Source organism: Ixodes scapularis, unplaced genomic scaffold (genome assembly GCF_016920785.2).
Source record: "Ixodes scapularis isolate PalLabHiFi unplaced genomic scaffold, ASM1692078v2 PGA_scaffold9__187_contigs__length_104089568, whole genome shotgun sequence".
NCBI classification, from domain to species: Eukaryota; Metazoa; Arthropoda; class Arachnida; order Ixodida; family Ixodidae; genus Ixodes; species Ixodes scapularis.
The window spans coordinates 70,483,497-70,508,488 of NW_024609884.1; the positions used below are offsets into that span (position 1 = coordinate 70,483,497).

The window sequence follows — 24,992 nt, forward strand, 5'->3', positions numbered from 1 at the left end:
TATCCCATAACGAATGAGGACGGAGATGTGACCATCTCCGTCCTCATTCGTTTCGGAGTGAAATATAAACCAAAACGTTCACTGACGCGTGCCGATGACAATTTTGAAAAACGGTTGATTCTAAGATATAACAATTCTTGAAAAATTATGCACATCAAAATTCTGAAACGGCGAATGACGCAAAAAAGAAACACCCTTCGGGTTTAAAACTTTCCAATTTCTCAGTTTACCTTTCTTCTCACTATAGTGTAACAAATAAAATAATATTGTTTTAGTTTGTGATTTCTTGTGTCCAATTTTTGTACCGTAATGTGAAAGTAACGGCGTTAACTGTTTTTGCAGTAACTGTAACTGTAACACGTTACTTTTTGAAACCGGTAACTGTAGCAGAGTTCCTTTTTCCTCCTAGGTAACTGTAACTGTAACACCATTACTTTTTACTGATAACGTGCCCACGACTGCCCTGCAGCAACTTTTTGACTGGTTTTTAATTGGCACCGAACCTGAGCGCACTGAAACTGGTAACTTAATGAAGCTTCTATTTCTCAAATTTCGCTTTATTTTAAAAGTTATAGGCAAATTAAAATGACAAAAACAAGCAGAAAATAACCTCCTTTATGACGTCCTTGGTCCTGGCTTTGGTGGCCGTCAACTAAAGGGAGGTAGTGAGCTCAGCGAGCGCTCACGGCTGCCGCACTCCGTGCCGACGACTCGAGAGGGCGACACTAAAGCATGTCTTGGATCGGCTATATGAAGCGGGCGGCCAGGGCGGCTCGCATTGCATTTGCTGCAAGATTAAAGACTAATTCGGCATGACACTTCATTGGCCACAAACGACAGCAAACACGGGGTAAAGATCAGTTCAGAACGGGAGCCACTTTTTGCTGCCAAACCGCCGAAAGGATAAACCGCAAGCCAGCTGCTCGCCAAAGGCCTTGGGAACGCTCGGAGCCGGTCGGATCCTCCAGTCCATACGACCGCAGCGCCGCCGCATACATCTGGGACATTTCTGTGCTCTCCGCTCGTTCGTGCCTGATTTCACTACACCTTTCTAGTATGCGTTGCCTTTCCGCTTGGTGGCGGGTATGTTGACGGGTCATTTCTCGTTTCCATACTTTCTAAACTGCATTTCTTTCTTTTTTGATCTAAAACAGTGAACAAAAACTACTTTTATAAATAATTGAAATGGTTCGCGCCACTTATATTTTGTATTTCGACTAAAAAGAAGCTTTTAGCGGCTCTGACCAGTAGTACAGGACCAAAGACGTCGCATTTTGCGCGCTTTCGTTACCGCGGGTCGCCCCCACAGGTGGAGGAGGTTTCCGCGTCGTCCGGTTAAAATGTGACGTACTGATATTTAGTTACACTCTCCGTGCCCGCTGGCTTGCCCGAACCCCAAGAGACGTACGTGGAAACCGCAAAAAAGGTAGACGCTTGAATATTATTGCAGGACCCCTCTAAGGGCAGCACTGATTGGTTATTTCAGTTAATACAGTACAAAAAATTAAGTTATTAACTTTTTCAGTGATTAAAATTAAATTCTTTTAATTGCATCTGTTCATACAATTATAATAACCCTTTGCATAAAAAAAAAATTATCCAAATTTAGACGTGCTTCTACCAAGGTCTGGCCACACTGTACAGAAAGTCAAACCCGAGCCGGTAGAAATCGTTTAGACTTTTTCGAACATTTTTTGTGAAAAAGGTTGACAAAAGCTCGACTCAGGTTCGACTGCTATGCGCATGCGCTGTGCGGGACAGGCTGGCCAGTTGGCTTCGGATTGGATGGTGATGGCTAAGGGATGAATTAAGGGCAACACTGATTGTTTTTTTTCAGTTAATACAGTACAAAAATTAAGTTATTAACTGCTTTAGTGGTTAGAATTAGTTTCTTTTAATTGCAACTGTTCATAAAATTAAAATAACCCTTTGCACCCCTAATCTGGTTAAAAGTTCTAAGGTTCGTCAAACCGGTTAGAACCAGTTGAAGCCCGAAAGTTCGACCTAAAATTCCGGTCGACAACAGTTTGCGACACGCCTAATCTGGTTAAAAGTAGGGATGTCGCGAACCGGCTGAGGTTCGAGTTCGACCAGGTTCAACTTTTTTCGAACTTGTAGTAGAAAGTTCGACGAACCTTGTATTGAGAAAGGTTCGACTCGTGTGCGCATGCGCGACAGGCTGGCCAGTTGCCTTCGGATTGGATGATGATGGCTAAGAGATGAATGAAGGGCAGCGCAGATCGGTTATTTCTAGGGATGCCGCGAACCACCCTAGGTTCGAATTCGAAAGTTTTCGATATTTTCTAACCGAACTGATGTTCGATTTCGAAAGGTTTCGATATTTTCGACCGTACGGAGGTTCGAATTCGAAAAATTCACAATTTTCCAAAATTGTGGGGTTTCAAATTTGAAAAGTTCGAAGCTTTCATGGTTTCTAAAAGTTCTGGTTCGATTATTTTGAATATTTGTTTATTTGAGTTTCGATAAATTCGAAGATTTCGAACTTCCCTAATTTGAAATTCGAGAGATTCGAATGTTTCGAATTTCTTTGGATCTAAAATTCGAAAAATTCTAACATTTAGAATTCTTAAATACATAAAGTTAGGTAAATTCAAAGATTTCGAATTTCTTTCTGCATAATTAGTTCGAAAAGTTCGAAGGTTTAGATTTTCTTTTAGGGCTAAATTCGAAAAAAAACAAAAAAACCTCGCTGGTTTTCACAAAATTAGGTTTATATAGAAAAGTTTGGGTGTGATATTTAGACTGTGCGAAGTTGGTCAGGCAATTAAATGAGACGACGAGTGTCCTGGATGTGCTGGAATATTTGCCAGTGCAGAGTGACATGTGACAATAGATCAGTAATTGTGACCGCCAGCTTGGGGTGGTCAGTAACGTGCGTCACGAAGTAGTGATCCTACGAACACACTGTTTAACAATACTCATCCAGTTCGAAACGGCCAGGGGCAGGCAGGTGGTTGAGGCTCAGAAAAACCTTGAAGTGATCTGGCAAACTGCCCCCCTACCCCCTTGCACGCTGGTAGTAATCTGATCGAACGCCGCCCGAGTGACGCTGGCATATTGTAAGTTTAGTTTGTACATGATGCAAAATCCTGAGACTGGGAATGAAATTTTAAAGAAAAAGTGTACGAAGGCAGAAAGAAGGGGACATGACAACGCCTCAAACTCAGCTCTGGGAATGAAATTTGAAAAAAAAAGTGTAAGAAGACAAAAAAAAAGGGGACAGGGCAACGTCTCCAACTCAACTCAGCTGAAAACTCAGCTCAGGACAACGTCTCAAACTGAACTCAGCTGAGTTTGAGACATTCTCCTGTCCCCTTTTTTCTCTCTTTTTACACTATTTCTTGCGAATTTCATTCCCAGTCGCGGGATTTTGCATCATGATCAACATACACCAGCTCGTCAGCCCCTTGACAATTTTTTCGTTTGTGATTGCTTTGGAGGTTTATTTTCTGAGGCGGAAGAAACGCCGAACAAAAAGCACAGAAGCCAACGCAACTTGAGGTCGAGGAGCGTTCTACCATACCAGTGGCGTCGGAAGAGGAAAAACGGGGGGGGGGGGGGGGGGGAAGGGGGGGGGGCTCCAGTCTTTCCCTCCCCCTCCCAGATATTTCGGACTGTTAAATAAAACAATACGGGGAAAGAGGTTCGAGCTTATTTTAATCTGAAATTATTTATGCATATGTATAGCTATATACTGTCGCTTTTCGCTGCATAAAAGATCGCGTAGATGGTCATTGTTAGAAACTTGTTGTCAGAAAGCACTACTCGTCACATACTCGGTGGCTCGGAAGTTCAAAGCTATGTCTTTTCGACCTAAATAACTGTGCCATTTGTAAACAATAATCAATAAATAAACATAGCAATAAATGCAAAAATAAAAAGCTGGAGAAAAAAACAAAAAACTATCAAGAACTCGCCGGAAGTGTTGTATTCTTGCATATTCCAGAGGCCCAGAACTATGAAACAAGTTTCTCCTACCAAAATGTGTACAGGCCAAAAGAAACACGTCCCAAAAACGTAAAATGAGAAAACTTGTTTTTTTTTTTTATGACGTGCTGAATTTGAACAATTTTAGAAATCTTCCCCCATGAGTTAATTTATTCCTCATCGTGAAAAAAACAATAAATACATTATTTTGTATTCGGCAGATGGTAATATGTACTATCTCTGGTGTTCATTTAAATGCAATGCCTCAAACAATGTAGGCGAAAAAAATTACCAAGTTTAGGGCATAATTGCCCGTAGGTACATGTTTGGATATTTCTTCTAAACTCGTCTTGAACAACAATAATCATATCTTAAGACGACACTTACCTAGGCTATACATAGACCATTCTTAAAAAGTTTCACATCTCTACCATAAATATGGCACGAACGACAATTGTCAAAAACCCGTCGTCCTTCCTCGCTCCTTCGGGAATCTATTTCTTTAAAACCAAGCATGCCAGATGATTGAAATAAACGGCACTGTCTTTCGCAAGGAATGCGGCACCGCATGTAAAATTGCATAAAAAAAAAAAAAAAAATTACGAATCTACCTCGCTGCTTGAATCCAAATGGGTAAAAGTTTAGGGTAAAAGTTTGACAAACTTTTGACTTTTCAGGAATCGAAAGTTCGACAATTTTCTAATTCTTTAGATTAATAAGTTCAAAAGCTCGAAAATTATCAACTTTCTTAGCAGCGTAGGAAGTTCGAAAGTTCTAAAAGCTTTGACCTTTTTACTGCAAGAAGTTTGACAGTTCGAAAATCATCAAATTTTTTAGTCTATCAAGTTCGAAAGTTCGACAAGCATCGAATTTTGCCGCGTAATAAGTTCAACATTTCGAAAAGCGTTTTTAGTAAGTTAAAAAATTCGACTTCCGTTGAATTTCTCGATATGGAAAGTTCGAAAATTCCAAATCTTTCAAACCTTTCGAACCGCTTGATTCGATTATCGAAACCTCGGTTCGAAAAAAGTTTGTGGCATCCCTAGTTATTTCTAGGGGTGTTGCGAACTTTTGTCGAACCGAATTTTTAGGTTGAACTTTCAAGACCATGTTGAATTAACCTGAGACTGGGGTAGAGAAGAAACATCAAAAGTAAAAGGGAAAGAAAATAGACAGGACGACGTCTCAAACTCGGCTAACTCATTTATTTAGTCCACCTCCTTATATAGTCTCAATCTCGAGGTCATCACCAACACAAAAGGATGACGTTATACAGATCAAGCGCCACAGCCTTCATCACACAATGCAAGACGTCGACAACGTTTACAGGTTGACGCGATAAGGCAACATCCATCCACCCTCAAACTTGAACAAAAAGGATCTCTTCCCCTACTATTCTATACAGTCCTCCCTACAAAAAAAAAAAAGAGAAAAAAAAAAATTGACTCAAATATTGTTATGTTTTTTTTTTTTTTTTTTTTTTTTTTTTTTTAGAGAGTTTTGTATAGAATATATAGTAGGGGAAGAGATCCTTTTTGTTCAAGTTTGAGGGTGGATGGATGCAGGGGTGGATTTAGAGGGGGGGGGGGGGGGTCTGGATGTCCTGACCCCCCTCTTGATTTCTGCTTGTGTAAATTTTAGGGCATAAAACGAAGGAGAGGGGGAGGGGGTTCCTAAAAATATGGTATGCTGACCAACACCTGACCCCCCCCCCCCCCTCAGGAAATTCCTGCATCCGTCCCTGGATGGATGTTGCCTTATCGCGTCGACCTGTAAACGTTGTCAACGTCTTGCATTGTGTGATGAAGGCTGTGGCGCTTGATCAGTATAACGTCGTCCTTTTGTGTTGGTGATGACCTTGACTAAATAAATGAGTTAGCTGAGTTTGAGACGTCATCCTGTCTATTTTCTTTCCCTTCTACGTTTTGATGTTTCTTCTCTACTCCAGTCTCAGGTTAATTCAACATGGTTAATATTCACCAGCTCGCCTGCACCCTTACGATTTTTTCGAACTTTCAAGGTTCGACGAACCTTCGAACTTTTCACCAAATTCGACCGGTTCGACTTTGTGGACAGTGTGGCCAGACCTTGATACTAGCATATCTAAGTTTGGAGAATGTTTTTTTTATGCAAAGGGTTATTTTATTTTATGAACAGTTGCAATTTAAAGAAACCAATTCTAATCACTGAAGAAGTTGATAACTTATTTTTCTGTACTGTATTAACTGAAAGGACCAATCAGCACAGCCCTTAATACATCGCTTAGCCATCACCATCCAATCCGAAGCCAACTGGTCAGCCTGTCGCGCATGCGCGCACGAGTCGAACTTCAATACAAGGTTCGTCGAACTTTCCACTAAAAGGTCGAAAAAGTCGAACCTGGTCGAACTCAAATGTCGGCCGGTTCGCGACACCCCTAGTTATTTCAGTTAGTACAGTACAAAAAATTATCTTCAGTGATTAGAATAAGTTTCTTTTAATTGCATCTGTTTACAAACTTAAAATAATCCTTTGTATAAAAAAAAAAATTCTCGAAACCACATTGTTCACAAGGTTCACAAAGTCGAAGCGGTCGAATCTGGTGAAAAGTTCTAAGGTTTGTCGAACCGGTTCGACGAACCTTTGACCTTTTAACCCAGTCGAACCGCGAAAGTGCGACCTAAAAATTCGATTCGACAAAAGTTCGCGACACACCTATTGCTCGGCTCGGCATGCTCGTTTGGATCGGTCTCTCGTAGGAGTCGATGACCATTCTGTGAAACGAATCAGTTTTCAATAGTGAAAGTGATTGAAGTGGTGCGGGGTGATCTCTTTGCACTATGTTTTTCTTAAAGCTGTGTGCTCGGTCAACTGGCCCTCAACTCTTCAGAGTTTATGTAAGCAGGTGACAACTGGCTCTGTAAAGCTTAGCAGTACTTGCGAGGAAAAAAAGGTAGAAGAACGCATAGTATGATTGTTACGTGTTGAATATGTTGAGATGCTAACATTTTGGTAAGTGCATCTCACTTTTGTTTCACAGAAAAGGCATTGCGAGATGTGCGAATGTGAGCGCTGCGAAAGGCAGCGGACGAGCAGGAGCGGCGCTCCTAACTGCTACGGTGTTTCACAACGCTGTTTTTAATTCGTGAACTGCATTTCTCATGCAGAACTTGCACTTGAGCAGTATTCGTGTTTGTGACATTGAATTCATCGTTTTTTCTTTTGTTCTTTTTTTCTGTCAGGCAATAGAACTGTTATAAAACGACAAAGGAATGTGAAAAACTCACTTTTGCCACCCCGTTGTTTTTCACAGCGTGCTCGGCAGAATGAGCGCGTGAAAGTCTGCGTGTTCTCATATGTATAGGATATATGCTTTTCCTCATGCCCGATGATCAGACAATCCAATAAATCTGACCCTCTTCCTCTCAACGTCACTCTTTGCAATACAATAGGGTGCAAAGTACCATGTGCTCTCGAGGAACAAGCCATTGGCAAAAGGAGCCTTTCAGGTAACATTAAAAGGGATTCCATGCGCCTCTGACGTGGCTCACATAGACTGGTGTCTTCGACAGGGCTTCGGACGACGAATACAAGTCACCGTCGCTCAGCCCTTGGCAGAGCTGTCTCAGAAATCGCAAAAAGTGGTAGGTGGATGGCTCCTCGTGTGCAGTGGTATGGCCGTTGGCTCCATTATCCTGGGAGGGGTCACCAGGCAAGTGATGGGAGCCGACAAAGCCCACCTCAGGGCAGCAACCTAAACGATGCCTTTGCTTTCAGGTTAACCAAGTCGGGCTTGTCGATGGTACACTGGCACCCCTTCGCAGAATTCCCCCCTTCAGGACACAAGCAGTGGGAGCAAGAGTTTCTGAAATACCAGGAATACCCAGAATACAAAGAGTGAGCTTCTGGGGCAGTCTGCCCACACACCCCGTTTTGTAGGTTGCGTGCGGCGCTTTGGAAGCATGTGGAACCGCACTGTTGTGAACTGTACACATGTTACTCCACCAGTAAAGTTTGCTGTGAAACGAGCTGGCAAAACTTCAATGTCAAATATGGGTCATAGCATGCCACCACATGTAAAGAAGTGGAGAGCAAACTAACTAAATAACCAGGGATTATTGTACTGATTGCTTATGCAATGCATCTCCCCAAGCATTGAAGCAAAGCTCACAGCTTCCACTACAACACACAGGATCGTTGCAACACCAGTATCAAGGCAGCTCTTTGCTCAATGGTGCAGCAAATTTTGCGAGCAAAATAAGAAGGCTGGAAAGAAGTTTCCACTCTGAGCACTATACCCGTTCTCACCCCAAGAAAAAAAAAAAAAGTTTTGCTCGTTGTTCTTACGCCGCGCGAACTAGTTCTTACAAGATTTGGTTGTCGGAGAAAGAAGCAATGCGCTTTGGCGTTTGTACCGTGCACGTCCCGATAAGATAACCCATATCAAGTCAAAAATTCACCTACATACATCTTTATTTTCTACATAAAGGTGGAAATTAGTAATGCCCCGTGAGAAGCCGGATTTTTGTTTACTATGGTTCTTGAGGTGAAAACAAGTATGACTATATTCCATTTTACCTTATGATGGACCGCAGCAGACACTTTGCACCATCCCAGCCAATCCAGCACTGCAAACGTGTCGCACGTCTACCCGCCCTGTGCGTCACTGTGCCCCTCCCGAAGGTAGCGCAACAGTCGTGCGGCATTGGATTGGCTCTAATGGCTCGTAGAGTCCCCTCTGGTTCGTCGTTAGGTACGACAAAGTATAGCGGGGCTTGCCTGGGACCGTTTTGCCGAAGCATCAAAGCGCCTCGCATAGGTAAACCAGATCTCAAATCTTGACGGCGCAGGTACAACCAAGCCATGACGCTTTCGGAGTTCAAGCGCATCTGGTACATCGAATACCTGCACCGCATGTGGGGACGCACCATAGGGGCGGTCTTTTACACGGGGGCCTCCTGGCTGTGGTGGCGTGGCTGGCTGAGCCGCAGGGCCAAGGGGCACGTCGCAGTGCTCGGCGTGGGGCTCGCCTTCCAGGGGGCCCTGGGTTGGTTCATGGTGCGCAGTGGACTGCACGACCAGCCGCACGTGAGCCAGTACCGCCTTGCCGCCCACCTTGGCACTGCCCTGCTTTGGTACAGCCTGTCCCTCTGGTCGGCCATGTCTCATCTTGCATACCAAACACAGGTACAGATGTCGAGAGATTTTGGGGCATTTCAACTCGCCTCATTTCCTTCTTCACCATACCGTAAAGTACTAAAAAAGCGCCCACCGAAAATTTGGAGATAGTATTAAAAAATTTGCGGCCTGTTAAGTCAGATTGCAAAAATGCAGAAGGGATATGCAATAGGGCAGGCCTTCTTACTTTTTACCAGGGTGCTTCGAGAAGCGGCCGACGAAGAGAAGCACCTCAATTGGCTGTATGGGCTCAGAAGTTTGGGGTGGGCGCTGAATATGTCCTTTGCTTGTTTTGAAAACATTTTAGAAGTAGCAGGCGACTGCTTGTCGCAACATGGGCACATGCTCGGTATTCTGCGCTAGCAATTGCTGGGCACGCTTTTTCTGGGCAGGCAATTTGCGGCGTCGCGTTATACTTCGGTTTCCATATTTTCTGAGTTTAATTTATCGTAAAATTCGGAGGGTGTTTTCCGGAGTTTATTTTTTGACGAAAATTTGAAATTTATCGTTGTTTACGATATACTCCAGATTCTCCAAACTTCTGAGTTTATAATTCTGGTGTGGGCCGATTTTTCAATATTCAGTATAAAAAGTAAAAATATCCGGTCACAGCCTGCCCTAAATTCATATAAGAACTCGCCTTCTTCAAATAATATTTCTTCTGCTGGATTGGGCATTTGCACCCTTGCCACTGGTAATACTTATTGTCCCACAACAAAAGTTACCAACAAGTGTCACTTTAATAAATACAGATAATCGAAAATTGCTGAAATCCCTGACATAGTCTCTGGAAAGCTAATTCTCTTCCAATTCCATTCCACCACCCCATGCTGCGGCTGCATGGAGTGGAGTGCCGAAGTAGAGCCTTTATAGTTACCCCCTCCCTCCTATGATCGTAGCTTTCACTGTTATAGAAACACAACCCCACTTTCCCCTGAGAAGTCCAAACTGAAAACTAGAACAGTGGCTTTTGTCATAACCCAAAATTACAATGACCCGTTGCCCTGAACAAAACTTGATAAGGTAAGCAAGGATTTGAGATTTGAAAGGAAACTGGAAAAAGCCCCTCCTCACGACCACTGACCCAAGATTATTTGTAGAATACCGTGTCGGTTTTTTTGTATTGTTTTTTGTTTGCTACATTGAAATTCCAAGTTTTTTTTAATAAAGCCAAATTGGCGAAAATTTTATCGGCAAATGTTTTTCGGATTTTACTGGATTTATCCGAGAACATGGAACCTTAATTATACACCAAAGGACTCAAGAGATGTGAAAGCAACTAACCTAATATACGCCCCAGCATGGCCAAGCTGCGTGTACACGTCTGAATGTAGCATTGCTTCGGAACTCGTACCAAAACCCTGCTGAAATGGGTTAATTTTGTTTGTGTTACCCCATGAATTCTTAAACCCCCAAACTCACTCTTCCCAAGAGAAGAGCTTTTTCGTCCATTGTATTTCCCTGGTCATTTACGTCTTGGTCTCCAGGTGCCCTTTCAGACCTTCTCACCGAGAATGTCCAGGGGTGTGCACGGCGTCCTGGGACTGGTCTTTGTGACGGCCATGTCGGGTGCCCTGGTGGCAGGCCTTCAGGCGGGCCTCGTCTACAATTCCTTTCCCAAAATGGCCGACCGGTGGGTGCCCTCCGATATACTGGCACTGGAGCCCAAGCTACGCAACTTCACCGAGAACCCCACAACTGTCCAGTTTGACCACAGAATACTGGTAAGGGTTTGTAGGAATGTCCGGAGAAACTTGCCTAGGGCGGAAGGAAACGCAACACATCCAGAGGAGGCACGAGCGCTTGCTTCTTTGCGGAGGTTTCCTTTTACAAATTTTTTCTTCAAAAGTTTTATATCTTGAGAGAAATACAAAGGAGTTATATGCCAGTGTCCGAAGTCTTTCAGAAACCTGAAATTTTGGGGGGTGAAGTTTATAAAATCAGTGAGCACATGGTATGTGTAAAAAGGTCACCAACTATATTCGTTTTCACCTCAAGAAAAAAAGGAAGTTTTGCGCATTGTTCATATGCCGTGCAAAGTAGTTCTTACAAGATTCGGTTGTCGGTGGAGGAAGCGATACTTTTGGCGTTTGAAACGTGTATATCTTGATAATATAACATTTATATATAATCTAAAATGCACCTACATAAGTCGAATCTCGTTAATTCGAACTCGAGGGGGACCGAAAATTTGTTCAAATTAAACGAAGTTCGAATTAACGAAAGCTCATTAAATGGAGTACCGTAAGTTTCACGATTCTAAGCACCCCCCGCCCCCCCCCCCACTTTCAAACATAAACACCTGAAAAAAAGTTTGCATGCGAATGTAAGCACCCCCTTTCCAACAAGAAATTTGAGATCGGAGATGCCGGTATAGCCGAGCGCCGAAGTCGCGAACGACCGCGGGTGCTTGGTTTCAACGTCGGTTAATAGATGGCAGCACATGCCGCCATTTTCTTTTTTCGCATCCGTGCAGGTTGCTCCTTGCGCTTGTTGCAGTCGGTTGTTTAGTCTGTTAAGCCTATTCGTCCACGTTGGGCTTGCAATCGTATTCCGTTCACTGTGTGCACGTGGTTTGCGGAAGTCGTCCATCATGAATGCGAAGAGAACTTCATACTCGATGAAGTTCAAGAGAACGGTTATTTCTTACATGGAAGACAACGGAAATCACGGCGCTGCTGAGCAGTTCGGAGTGCGGCGTTCCGCGCAAGCAAAGGCTGGACGGAACGCCGCACATCATCCTCAAAAGACTAGTTGCGAGAGCGACTAGTCGACTGTGGTGCAAACTGATGGCAAGCGGGCTACTCTCCAGTCTTTAATTCGTTTATTTCCTTTAGAACATTTATTCTTTTATTTAGATTATAATAAATTCATATTTCTTGTGCAAATTTCGTATTTTCGGGGCATGTTCCGAATCTAAGCACCCCCCCCTCCTCTTTGGACATCGCGGGTGTGAAAAAAAGGGGGTGCTTAGAATTGGGTAAATGCGGGACTTACGTGCAGTGCTGCGTTGGGCGGCGCATGTGCACTGAGCTAACACATGAGTGACGAGTTCCAGGACATTTATTTTCACCGATCACAAAGGTAAGTAATCCGTGATGCTTGCCTGTGCACGGTTCCTCATTCGTAAATCAACAAAGATTGCTTGGAGCTTGGAGACCAGCTCTAACGCAGCATCCGCATTCTCCTGGCAAGAGAAGTAGTGCGCGGTGGTGTCCAGCGCTTGGAGTGCTCTTCGTGATGCTGTGTTTCTTTGCTATTTCCGTCTTGGAAAGTGTGCCTTGGTCAACTTCTTGCAGTATCTTTGCCTTCGTCTTAAGGTCTTTTGGTGGGCGGTACGTGCCCCGGCTCGCCATGACGCTTGGAATCGAGATAACGTCAGTCACGCGCCCACCGAAAACACGCCGAACCGCAGCAACATGCGAGTGCAAGGCAAGAAACAGAACTGTCTCACTCCGCCGAAAACACGCTGAAGAGCAGCGGCGCAGCGGCGCAGCACCGTCACCGTGCAAGAGAGCACCGCACCGCTCATCGGAGCATTCAAGGTCACCACGTGATCGGTTGTCGTGGTTATTTGGAACTGGAGACGTTGGAGGCGCTGCCGCGTGAGTTAGCTTGCTCCTGAAGGCATGCTCGGCGGTGCGGGATGTTCGAATTAACCGACGCGGGAGTTTAGGTGTTAGAATTACTGGGCGTTATCACCCATTGAAATACATTTAGTGTAGTCCGGACCACAGCATCAGTTCGAATAAACCGAAAGTTCAAATTTAGCGTGTTTGAATTAACGAGATTCGACATATATTAATACTCTGCATAAAAAGGGAGATTATTAAGGCTGCACGAGAACCCGGACTCTTTATTACTACGGTTCTAGAGGTGAAAACGAGTATAGAAAATTGTTTCTTGCATTTACATCTTTCCAGGGATTATATTATGCCTTCTCGAAGCGTCTCGGACAATAAATAAAGTATCGCTGTTGGGGTTGGTTAGTGGCCCTGGCTTCAAGATGGTGAACCAGTCATCTCTCCCAGGGTGAAAGTGTGGTTCTCGTGGTGACTGGCCTTTGGTTGTGGGGCCGAAAGCAGCCGCTCCCGCCCCGGGCACGAAAAGCACTGCACTGTCTACTAGCAGCAGCTTGGCTTCAGGCAAGTGCTCAGATACTGGTGCCCCCCCCAGATAATAATGCCAACATTTTAAATTTGAGTGCCCTTGTAAATCCAGGCATGCACTATTTAATCTAAGTTGTTGCCAATGTAATCTAGTCGCCGACAGATTAAAAAGCGTAGGGCATGGCTCATTATGTTTATGCTTCGTTCTTTGGTGTTGGCAGGTGTTGCAATCTCATTGGCTGCGAAGCAACAAGATGCCTGATATTCGCCGTGCTCTGCAACAGTCTATTTATAGTCATAACTCTATCTATGGGCTTTTTAAAGGATGCTGAACCGAAAATTGAATTTTAGAAAACGAGGCAGAACCGATAGGTGGGACGCTACAAGTCCCAAACCTTACTCATAAAGCGGTATCTCCAATGGATCGTTGTATTTGTGTAAAACAAGAGCGCGCTCGCACAAGGCCGTAAAGATGCGTGATTTCGCGATTGTCATTTCCTCCTCTTTTCGCTTTAACTCCGCGGGGGCGCGGAGAGGAAGGGGAGCAAGGCCATTTCTCCTCCTTCTCAACTCTTCTGCGGTAAGATGACGTCACCATTCTCCCTCATTCGCTCCTTTATTTTCCAGAAATATGGCCATCCGCTCGAGATATGGCTATATCAGTGACGTTTCGTGGTTTATGGCGCCCTGTTGAACCAATAGCACCTAGAAGACAAGGCCTGCGCATGACGTTTCGTTAGTAGAGCCCCGACCCACCCCAAGCGGCAAACAGCCCGAAGCTTGACGAGAGTAGGGGCTCCCGGCGGAGCGCGGGTGAAAAGTGATCGCAGAGCCCCTGGCGAGCTCGGAGCCTCCGCTAGCAGACGAATTCTCTGCAACGCATTAGTTTCGCCTATTTCCGTGCGAGGTGACCAATGAAAAAAATTGTCACGGGTATTCGCTGCTTTGAATGTTAAAAAAAAAGGTACCGCTTCATAAGTGAAGGACATTTTCTTCGCGTGGGAAGGATGTTAAAGCTTTCAGGTTGCAATTTCGGGGCTCTTCTGAAGAAAACACTCTGCCACAACTTATGTAAGCGAGACAAAACACGAATGTACCTTCGCGTTGTCTTTTGAAAAAAAGGGCAATGTACAAAAATTTTAGAACGTAGCTACATTTCAACCTTACTGTTCTTATCAATCAATTTGTTTTTTTGTTTAAGTTCCTATTTCTCATGAATGTCTTGCTAATAACCGTTTTGTGGAATAGACGGATAGGATGAAGAAGCAAAAGGCAATTTCGAACCACATACGTTATTGCGATGTCAGTATGCTCTGGAAGAAGTCGATTGTGCACATGCAAATCTGACGCTACTACTGAAATTAATAAAAGTGGAGTTACAAGAAAAGCAGACTTCTTGCGCGTCCGAAAGAAAAAAGAAAACGGGGAGAGTGTCGTAGTGTGAAAAAAAGGTGATTTCGGTCACCGTTATATACGGTACACAAATTTCGATTGTTAGTGCCCGGACGACTAACGTCTTCGTCACCTTCTACTATAAAAGTCGGCACCCTTTGGATCGCCGTCAGCAACTCTTCCCATTTTTCAGTCTACTTTCTTTTTATTTTTGAGGAGGAGCTACGATGTTGCGTTCTTTCTTCCTCCTGCTTTTATGATTTTTTGTCGTTTTGTGTGTATGTGTGTTTTTGTTTACCTGACATTCGGACCATCGCGCATTTTGTTTTGTCTTGTTTGGACTTAGTTTTTGCTCTCTTTTTTTCACTTCGGCGCTTACTACCGCTAGTCTGTTTGCTACGCTGTGCCCGGACATTTGGAGGGCCGTCTGCAACTTTGTTGTTGTTTTCTTCTACTGTCGTCTGCGATAACCTCTTATTTTCGCCTTCGATTGAGTTTCTAATCCGAAATATTCATACATGCTTTTTGGTATTTATTAAATATATTAAAAAGTGCAAGCTCGTTATAATTTATATTCTAATTTTATTTGTCTACGCCGGAACGTCTGCTATGGGTCATCGTTTCTTGATCATCCAGCCACCTTCGGGCACACACCAGCGCATACTTGGAGATAGCAGGCATGTCATGTCCTGCCTATAGACCATTCCATTTAGCGCTCTCTGGGTTGGCACCATTTTGCTCGACAGCGGCGCCCTCTCCATACATCCGGGAAATTCAGCGGGTTCGGCGGGGTACAAAGAGAGAGAGGGCACGCGCCCGACTCCGCTAGCAGACGACAAACCAGGAGGTTGCCATTCTCCATCTCTGGGCTGTACCGGCGGGCTGCATGGAACTTTGAACCCTCGCTCGTGGCTGCCATTGTGAAGTGGTTCGCGTTCTTAGAATGGCTACTCCAAAATCAGCCCATAGCTCTCTGTTGTTCTATCTTGGTAAATGATCAACTAGCATATCTTTTTTCCGTTACTTAAATAGCAGTTGAGTCAGCCGGCAGTACTACTCTCAACTACTGCGTGTATTGCAGCAGGAGAGCTTGCTTTTATTTATTATTTCAGACTTCCACTCATGGTCGCTAAAGGCCTACACCAGTACGAACTTTGTATAGTAAAAAAGGTACAGCAACCGGATTTACTTTTCGCCGGAGAGACCGGCCAATCTAACGTAGTTTTCCCTATTTTTTTTTTATTTGCACGCAGGTAACAGCGCAATTGGACCCTGTTAGTCTTTTTATCTAGCATAGCATTACACGATAACTGGCATACCAAAATCTGCGCATCTGCGCTTGAAATTTCCAAAATGACGCGATTTTAAACAGAGTTCGTACGCCAGCCGGATGCTAGGTACAGCCCACTCTGGAGCAGACAACATGCGGGTGAGAGGGGGAGGGCATTTTTTTCTCTCTATTACCCTCTCTGCTATGACCCTAATGGAATGGTCTACACCAATGCCAAAAAAAAGCTTTTGCGATGTGTTGGAAAATCCTTCTTCCGCTTCCTGAAGACCGAACAAACGTGAGTAATTAAGTTGCTGCAACATTAAAATTAAGCTAAAACAAACCACTAAAAAAAAAAAAAGTGGAACTCTTTTTTTTTTTATGCTGCTGCTTTCTATTTTTTTTCCCCCTAAGCGCTGCAATGATTGTCGTCGTTGGAGGAGTTTCATTACTGGGCGATTTGTATCTTTCTATCGTCTGCCAACGTTTTGTTTTATTCGCCATTGTTTGCTGCCTGTTCCCCATTTCTCTTTATTTTCGCCTGAGAAGGGGACCCCATCTTTCTTATAAAGTTTGGAAAGTGTTTGCACGGTCATTTTCTCGTTACTTTTTTGTTTTTGTTATGCTGCTGCGGCTGGTTCGCTTGCTCTGGTAATCTTAACATGTTGTTTGCGCACGTTTTAATGATCACCTATTTTGGTAAGAAACTGTGACAATTAACGCAGTCTGTTACGAATCAACAGTAACCTCTTACGACGTAGTTCGAGCAGCTAAACGCCTTTCTTCCGCTTCCCAGATGCGCTCCAAACTCGTGTGATCCCCCGAGTGGCGTTTGAGACCGCAAAATAGACTGCTTTATCTTTGCTTATGCACGCGTTGTTATTTGATTGTCATTGCAGTTCCGATCAGTGGATTCCGCTTCGCAAGCGAACTGACCGTAATGAATTATTTCAGCTGCTGGGGTGATGAAATGGGGCTCGCAAAGCGTCTGCTTACGTAGACTCCGAGTCCTCTAGAGGCGTTCGCCGCCGCTCCCGTGGGTTTCGGAGGAACTATACGCCTCATTTACTGGCGGCCACAGCTAAGTGCGCGACTGCTTAGCGCGAGCTAATAACAAGCTGCCACAGTTCACTTGCAATGTGCATGTGACACCATCAAGATTGTCGGTCTTAGCAATGCGAGCTCATTCGGAGCACGACCACTGAAGCAGGCGATGGAGCAGACGATGGTGCTCATCCGGGCTACCTAGGGAATGCTGAGGGGATCTACTAGTGATGACGTTTAGAGGAGGAAACGCGCAGGCCTTGTTTTCTAGGTGGTATTGGTTGAACACTTCTGCAAGCTTATTTTGTGAAATCCGAATTTCGGTTCAGCATCCCTTTAAACATAAAAAAAAACAAAAAAACATTACATTCGTCCGTGGCCGATTTCTTTATTAAAATCGGCATCAAAATATTGATTACCTCAGAACTATCGCAGACACCAGAGGGCGCCATCAGACGTGGAGAAGCTTTTCTCCTTAGAGTAACTGTACAGGCCCTGCTTGCAGCACCTATACAGTTGCGGAGCAGATGCGGAGAGCAAGTCGTCTGCTTCTTGCGCAGGAGTTGCGGGAACGTCGGAACGACGCCAAGCTCTTATTGGCCGATTTAAATAAATAGTGGGTAGACCTCAAACCATCTAGCATTGAGATCTACCCTCTATTTTTTTTTTAATCGGCCAATAAGAGCTTGGCAACTTTTGCGCAAAAAGCAGACAACTTGCTCTCCGCATACAGTTGCTCTACTCCTCGTCCTGCAGCTTCCTAACAGAATAAAGATATTTGAAAACTATGGACAAATTTTCAGCGAATACATATATTTTATGGCCGCTTTTACTTATAAATTTTGTTGACACTTTCAGAAAATATATTAAAGAATATTCAAAACCGAATTTTTTTTAAAAATATTTTGCCAGTTTTCATATAGTAGTTGTTAATTTCATGAAATAAGGTTAAGTATCTTGAGGTAATGGTAATGATAACACCATTAGCATTGTTGGGTAAAGTACATGTAAAAAGTACTTAAAGTAAGTACAAAGGAAGTGAGAGGTTATATACTTAAGGGGCCCTGCAACAGTTTTTTTACTGGTTTTTTAATTTGCACCGGACCTGAGTGCACTGAACGTAGTAACTTAATGAAACTTTTCTTTTTTCGAACGTCGCTTTATTTTAAAAGTTATAGGCAAACTAAAATTACGAAAACAAGCAAAAAATATTTTCCTTCATGACGTCCTTGGTCGTGGCTTGAGTGGCCGTGAACTAGAGGAGGGGTAGTGAGCTCAGCGAGTGCTCAAGACTGCCAGACTCAGTGTCGACGGCTCGAGAGGGCGCCACTAAAGCATCTGCTGAATAGGCTGGTTGAAGCGGGCGGTCAGGTTAGCTCGCATTGCATTTGTTGCGCGATTAAACACCAATTCGGCATGGCACTTCATTGGCCATAAATGACAGCAAACACGGAGTAGAGATCAGTTTGGAACGGGAGCCACTTCGCACTGCCTAACCGCCAAACGGCCAAACCGGAAGCCAAACCTGCTCACCGAACGCCTTCGGAACGCTCGGAATCGTTCAGATCCTCAAGCCCATACGACCGCAGCGCCGCCACGTTCATCCGGGACCTTTCTACGCTCTCCGCTCGTCGGTGCCCGATCCCACTACCCTTCTCTAGTATGCGCCGCCTTTTCCACCGCTTGGTGGTGGTAGGTTGAAGAGTCATTTCTTGTTCCCGTACTTTATAATTAGGGTTCCGTGTTTTCGGTATATACCGATAAATACCAGTAATTAACCCCGAGTTGTTGTTTTCTGAATCGGTAAAAACCAAAAAACACCGAATTCAAGCTGTGGAAAAAATGGCAGCTTTGCTGAATCTTCTAGCCCGCTTTCTCTCTTGTTGACCCGGAACACAGCCCCACTGAACTGTCCTTGGAGTCGTCCATTTCTTTTGAAACCATGTTTATTGCCCCATTCCTAAGCTCCGCCGACCTACCATCGTTAAAAGAGGAACTCCTAAAATATTCATTGCATAAAGTTCCATCTTCAGAAGTTTGCATTGGCAGCTTCTGGAGAGCGCACAGCAAGGAATGGCCAGTCTTGTCAAAAGCTTCTTTTGATTTTCTCGCCATCCCGTTTCAAGCGCAAACGTGGAGCGTGCGTTTTCTCCACCGAGTTTCCTCAGCCTCAAGGAACGTGCTCCGATGAGTGACAAATCTCTGACAATGTACATGTAAATTTTTTTCAATAAGTTTAAGTTTTGATATCATGCTTCTGAAAGCGTCACACTTTCTTTTATTTCCATATGTATGTGCATTGTGTGACGTGCTTGGTGTGTGTATAATTAACGTATGTAATGTGAGGTGTGCCGTGGTTTTTCTAGTAATTATGCAGTTGCTTTGCAATGCAAGCCCCGATAATCCCCGATTTCTTTCCAGCATCGAAATTAAACACTGAAAAACACCGATTCCAAAAGAAAAAAATAAACACCGATAAATAACCCCTGAATCTGAAGAAAAATAGATACCGAAAATGCGGAACCCTATTTATAATCTGCATTTGTTTCTTTTCTGATCTAAAATACTGAACAAAAATTACTTTCATAAATAATTCAAACGGTTCGCGCCACTTATGTTTTGTATTTCGACAAAACAAAACAAAAAAAAAACTTTTAGCGGCTCCGACCAGTAGCAAGGCCAGGACCAAAAACGTCACGATGTCATCACATATTGCGCGCTTTTGGCACCGCGGTTCGCCTGCGTAAGTGGAGGAGGTTTCCGCGTCGTCTGGTTAAAATATGATGCACCGATGTTTAGTTACTCTCTCCGTGCTTGCTGGCTTGCCCGAACCCCAAGAGATGTGGAAACCGCAAAAAAGGTAGGCAGTTAAATAGGATTGCAGGGCCCCTTTAAAGTAAAGTACACCGGGCATACTGTATTTGAAGTAAAGTTCTATAAATACGGTGTACTTTCGAAGTAAAGTACAAGTAAATTTTAACAATCCTTCATGGTGCCCTTTTCCCTATACAATGTTTTTTTTTGTTTTTTTTTTTTAAACTGGCATGCATGCATTGCTTAAGGGGTAATCAGGGGTGCATCAGTAATTTTCGGAAATGGCGGCGAATATTGGATGAAGTCAAGTGGCCACAGCATAGTTTTACTTTCGCTGATACACTATCAACTTATAAGGCACTTATTTGTAACGTTCTTATAGCCATCATTACTTCCACTCGGAGAAACGACCGGATAACGTCTCGGAAGTCTATAGCTTGTTTTCACATGATGATACGCCTTTTTTTTGTTTTTTTTGTTAGAGGTTGGTCAATATGACGGAGGCTTATTGCGGAGAAGGCGCCGTGGTAACCGAGCTTTCGGTTGCACGTCAAAAGATCCCCAGGTGGTCGAAATTAATCCTCAGTCCTCCGCTGGGGCGTGCCAGATGCCCGTCGTAGGTTTGGCACGTAAAACCCCCAAATTTGACTTTTTTTGTTAGAGGTTGGTGAACTCTTGTACTCGACCTCAGAAGCTGTTTATAGTACAGGGAAAGCCACGGATGCGAGCATATGGTCCTTGAAAGAGCTTAATTACATCGAGCACAAGAAAGCATTTCCCAGATCAACGCACTGGTCCCCATGCCTTTCCCAGTGCTTTACATAACACATGGAGTACTGTAAACGACTTTTATTTTTCACGGGCTCAATATTTCGCGGTTTAGGTCAAAGCTGAAGTCTTGGAATAATTCACGGGTTCTAATTTTCGCGAGGCGGTGGGATCTCAATATAGATTCCGATGTATATACATTTTACCGGAATTGTTCACGGGACCTATTTTTTGTGAATTCTAAACAATTTGCCAAATTCGCGAAAATGAAGTCTTTTACAGTCTATAGTTATTGCTTTATGCGAACGACAAAAGAGGCAACTTCTATGGAAGCTCGCTCGTGCGGCCATGCAAAGCATCATTTTGTGACACAAATTGAATGAGACCAAATTTAGGCACAAACACTACAAATGTACTTTTAAGTCGGGAGTTGTACTTTCCTCGGAAAGTAGCAGAAAAAATACTTTAAGTAAAGTACAAGTACATATTCAGAAAATGTACTTCAGGTAAAGTAAAATTTTTCTAAACCTACTTGAAGTAGTACTCTAAGTACAATGTACTTAAAGTACTTCCCAACACTGAACATTAGTAATTTCATTACTTGATCCTGTCAGAAGTCATTATCTAATCATTTCGTAAAGTTTATACTTAAATCTCGGGGAGATTTGACAGCAGGCGAGTGAGCAAGCCAGTTGAAAAGCATAAGTAGCTGAATGACATCTCAAAGTAAACAAGGTTCGGAGAGGCTTCAGATTGAAATCACATATACCTTGATGCTTCGAATATTTGCATTTCAATTATTTTTTACACATTTTATTTTGCAGTTATCTCTATTGCAAAACAAGGAGCAGGTATAACACATCTCACAATTTGTCCTCAGTGCTGACAAAGGCAGAGGCATAAGTGTGTGTTTTTCAAAGGTACTTTCTATGCCCCAGTGCTCGTGCAAACAAATTGTTCTGCAGACCCTCACTTTCATGCCAGTGCCTTTGCCAACACTGAAGCCAACTTGTGAGGTGCAATGGCGTACTTGAGCAATTCCGTTATAATGATTGAAAAACTAATTTTATCACTTTTAAGTAATTTGTAATTCATTACTTCTGACAAAAAATAATTAGTTATCATTTAGTTACTTTTAAGCCTTAGTAAGTTCAAATGTTGAACTACAATTACCATATTTTCCAGGGAATAACTTGCGGTTTCCAAAATTTTTGTCAGCGTATCTTATGCAACAATGCAACTTATGTGAATTTTTTTTTTCTTATGAATAGAAACAGCATGAGGTTAGTCTGCCTGAACATGGCGACATTGTTACCCACTGTAGATAAGCAATTTATTCAGTGCAGTATGACCGCTGGGCTGGGGCCCCAGCCCCCACCCACAACCGTTACTGAAATTTGATATAACTGTATTGTTCGACGTCTCATCTCGCTGCGCAGCCGCCTCGGTGGCTCCGAGGCGAGAGCGCCGGCCTACGGATCCCCAGGTGGCGGGTTCGAATCCCGACCGAGGTGCCCGCAATCTGACGGAGGCTTATTGCGGAGAAGGCGCCGTGTAACCGAGCTTTCGGTTGCACGTCAAAAGATCCCCAGGTGGTCCAAATTAATCCTCAGTCCTCCGCTGGGGCATGCCAGATGCCCTCGTAGGTTTGGCACGTAAAACCCCCAAATTTGACTTTTTTTTTCTTTTCATCTCGCTGCGCAAATTTACCATGGGGGTTATATTTCTCGTTTGATTCATTGGCAAGAATATTTAAACTGTCTCCCGCTTCTGCTTATATATTGCAATCAGAATACACATATGCAGGCTTATCAATGTAGTTTTGACGCACTGACCTTATAAGTTTCGACGCACTGACCTTATAAGTATATAAGTTGACTTGTACAAAGGTGTGACTTTTTTGTGAAAATATGGTGCAAATACTTTTTCATGCTGGCATTCTAAGAGTCACTGGCAGGGAAAGATGCATTGAGTGTCTGCCTCATTGCCCTTCTGCCCACTCGTGGGTCATTTAAAATGCAGAAAGTGTGCCAGGGCACTGATTGCCGACAAATAGCCGAGCAACTGTTGAAGCTACAGCCCCCGCAGAGGGACATACCTACATAAAGTGAGAATGCCTCTCATTGTCACGATGGAGAGAAAGGACGAGGTATAATGCAACTGGGATGTGTGCATTGAATGTCTTACGACTTTTGTTAAATTAACCATTTCCAGATTAATTTAAGAGTTTGAGCCTTTCTGAGATATTTTCAGCGCCTAGTGACGCTAATGGATCACTTATACTTTCAACGGTCATGATAATAAAAGAAAACACTAACAATCTTGGTGGTGTTGCAAAATACGTGTCATACTTAAAACTAAGTATCCATATCACATCAATAATGAAGTAGATGAAACAAAGGCACAAACATTTTACGGTTGTAAAATGCTGCATAATGAACCCTCAGCAGTTGGGCAAGGGTTGAACGAATGCATCTGTCTGAACAATGCTATCACATATCAACATCATTGAAGTCGGGTCACTAGGAAAGTACTGTATATTCCGGTTTATAAATCACATTAATTTTCCCAAGTTTCTGTCGGTACATTTTATACAACGGTGCGACTTATATGTTTTTTTCTTTGTTTTCTTTTTTTGTAAGTATGGATCTTAAAGGGAAGCTGAAGAGGTTATCAAGAAAAATGAGTTAAAGGTGAATTCCAGCATACTTGTGTCCTGTGAATTTGAATATCACAAGTATTTGACCCGAACATATCAATACCGAAAAACCAACTGCTGGATGTGACGTCATACTCGGAGGTTTCAACTGCCTTGTGCGTGCCGCTCGTGAGGGAATGCTTGCAGTGTTTTTCACTACTCGGGTAAGGCTTGCGGAAGGCATGGGAACCTTGAAATCTCTGTATAGTATGTCGCGATTCCCACCTCCCATCGAATGTGCCGGGAAGGAGGGACTTCAACGCTATTTTGAAAGTGCTGTTGTGGCTCTTTAGCGCATCAATCTGAAATACAATTAATATTCATGATCTTAAAGGCTAAATGAAGATAATTTAAGTGTTCTTTTCATCAGATGCAGAATCGCTTCAGTTTTCCAATAACTGTGTAAGATGTAGGCTGTATCAACATTTACGACAAATGATTTAGGCTGACGGCCTGCTTTCCCGGCAGTCGAAAGACTGTCCGAAGCGCGGCTTCAGATTAGTATCTTTGAACCGGCTGTAAACAGCCGTAGAAGCAAGTGCGACTTATATAACAATAAATATGGTTAATTGCAAAGTTTTGAATTTACTTCCTTAAAGTAATGCACAATTGTAATGAATTACTTTTGTGCACTAAAGGGGTATTCAAACGAGGGAGAAACCCCGGAGATTTCTCCACAGCACGTGCACCCTGCGACGAAAACGTCAGGCTTTGCGATGAGCAAAAGCCTCGCGTTTTCGTCTCTTGATGCGCGTGCGCCGGGGAGAAATCCTCGGGATTTCTCCCTCGTGTGAATACCCCTTAATGCACTAGAAATTCTTTGCACACCCCTCTTTGGAGCATCCAAAGAGGGGTGTGCAAAGACATCTGCATGTGTAAACTAAGGAAAGCATTAACACTTGACTTGAACGTCTAAAACATCTTTTTACTTAAAGAGATGTTTTCGAAGTTAGAACGCTTAAGCTCTACAAATAGAGTCAGCAAAATAAAATGCAATCATTTGGTCTTGACTATTCCACGGTATTTTCTGGAAATGCCAATAAAATTCACTATAAAAAGTGGTCGCGAAACATATTTACCATTGAAAGTACTTTCAAACATGTTGGTCCTCTCAAAAAGCTACAACGGTGGAGCAGCTGTCTTTGTTTATTCATGCAATATGAACACTTTAAAATTATAGTTTCTCTTGGATTATAAGTAATAGCATTAGATTTAATTGGTCACAACTTAGATTAAAATTAGCCACACCCGAATTAAATTAATCACAACTCTGATTATATGAATGGACGCCTGGATTAAATTCTAGGACACTTGAATTTAAAAAGCTGGCATTTAAAATAATATGAGCAGACAAACCTTTAGTGATATGTTTGGCCACATCTGACAGCAACTGCTTTCCGGCAGGCCACCCTGGGTGTCTCGACACTGCTGACGTACGTACCTGTGTCCTTGGCATCTTCTCACCAAGCGGGAGCCGTCACCTTGCTTTCGGTGGCGCTGTGGCTAGCCCACGAGCTCAAGCTGCTCAGGAGGATACCAAAGTAGGCCGAAGGCAGTATTGTACAGCATATTTATGTGACTTTGGTCATGAAAAAAAATAAACTCTGTACTTCCGAGAAGTGAGTGACTCTATGACTGGCTCGGTGACTAGCTTGGGCACCCTGTGTGATGATAGGAGAGGTTTCTATTCGAGAAAGGCTTGTATGGCCGCCATCACGGCAATCCCAGAGCAGACACACGCAAGCTGCTTGCTCGACTCCCTGGAAGCAAAGTGGCGCACTGTTAGACAAAG

The 24,992-nt window shown here is 43.4% G+C and overlaps 2 protein-coding genes across 4 annotated transcripts in view; one reads left to right on the plus strand and one right to left on the minus strand.

Annotated features, from left to right (window-relative positions):
* The first annotated feature begins 6,572 nt into the window (after window positions 1-6,572).
* LOC8031452 (cytochrome c oxidase assembly protein COX15 homolog) lies at window positions 6,573-24,819 on the plus strand. 2 transcript variants are annotated; one of them, XM_029970007.4, is made up of 8 exons: window positions 6,573-6,824; window positions 7,380-7,436; window positions 7,500-7,639; window positions 7,705-7,824; window positions 8,778-9,114; window positions 10,593-10,829; window positions 13,137-13,250; window positions 24,605-24,819. In XM_029970007.4, the coding sequence occupies exons 1-8, from the start codon at window positions 6,768-6,770 to the stop codon at window positions 24,743-24,745; spliced, it is 1,203 nt and encodes a 400-aa protein (XP_029825867.1). In that variant the 5' UTR covers window positions 6,573-6,767; the 3' UTR covers window positions 24,746-24,819. The 2 variants fall into 2 exon arrangements, with proteins under 2 accessions (XP_029825867.1, XP_040356533.1); XM_040500599.2 differs by lacking the exon at window positions 6,573-6,824 and adding an exon at window positions 6,826-6,939 and having other exon boundaries at window positions 7,500-7,824.
* LOC8031451 (zinc transporter ZIP13) overlaps window positions 24,753-24,992 on the minus strand; it is a 29,031-nt gene continuing 28,791 nt past the window's right edge. For both annotated transcript variants that reach the window (XM_029970008.4, XM_040500601.1), the window contains one exon: window positions 24,753-24,960. In XM_029970008.4, coding sequence (XP_029825868.1) covers window positions 24,885-24,960 — 76 coding nt within the window. In that variant the 3' untranslated portion in view covers window positions 24,753-24,884. The remainder of the gene's footprint in view (window positions 24,961-24,992) is intronic.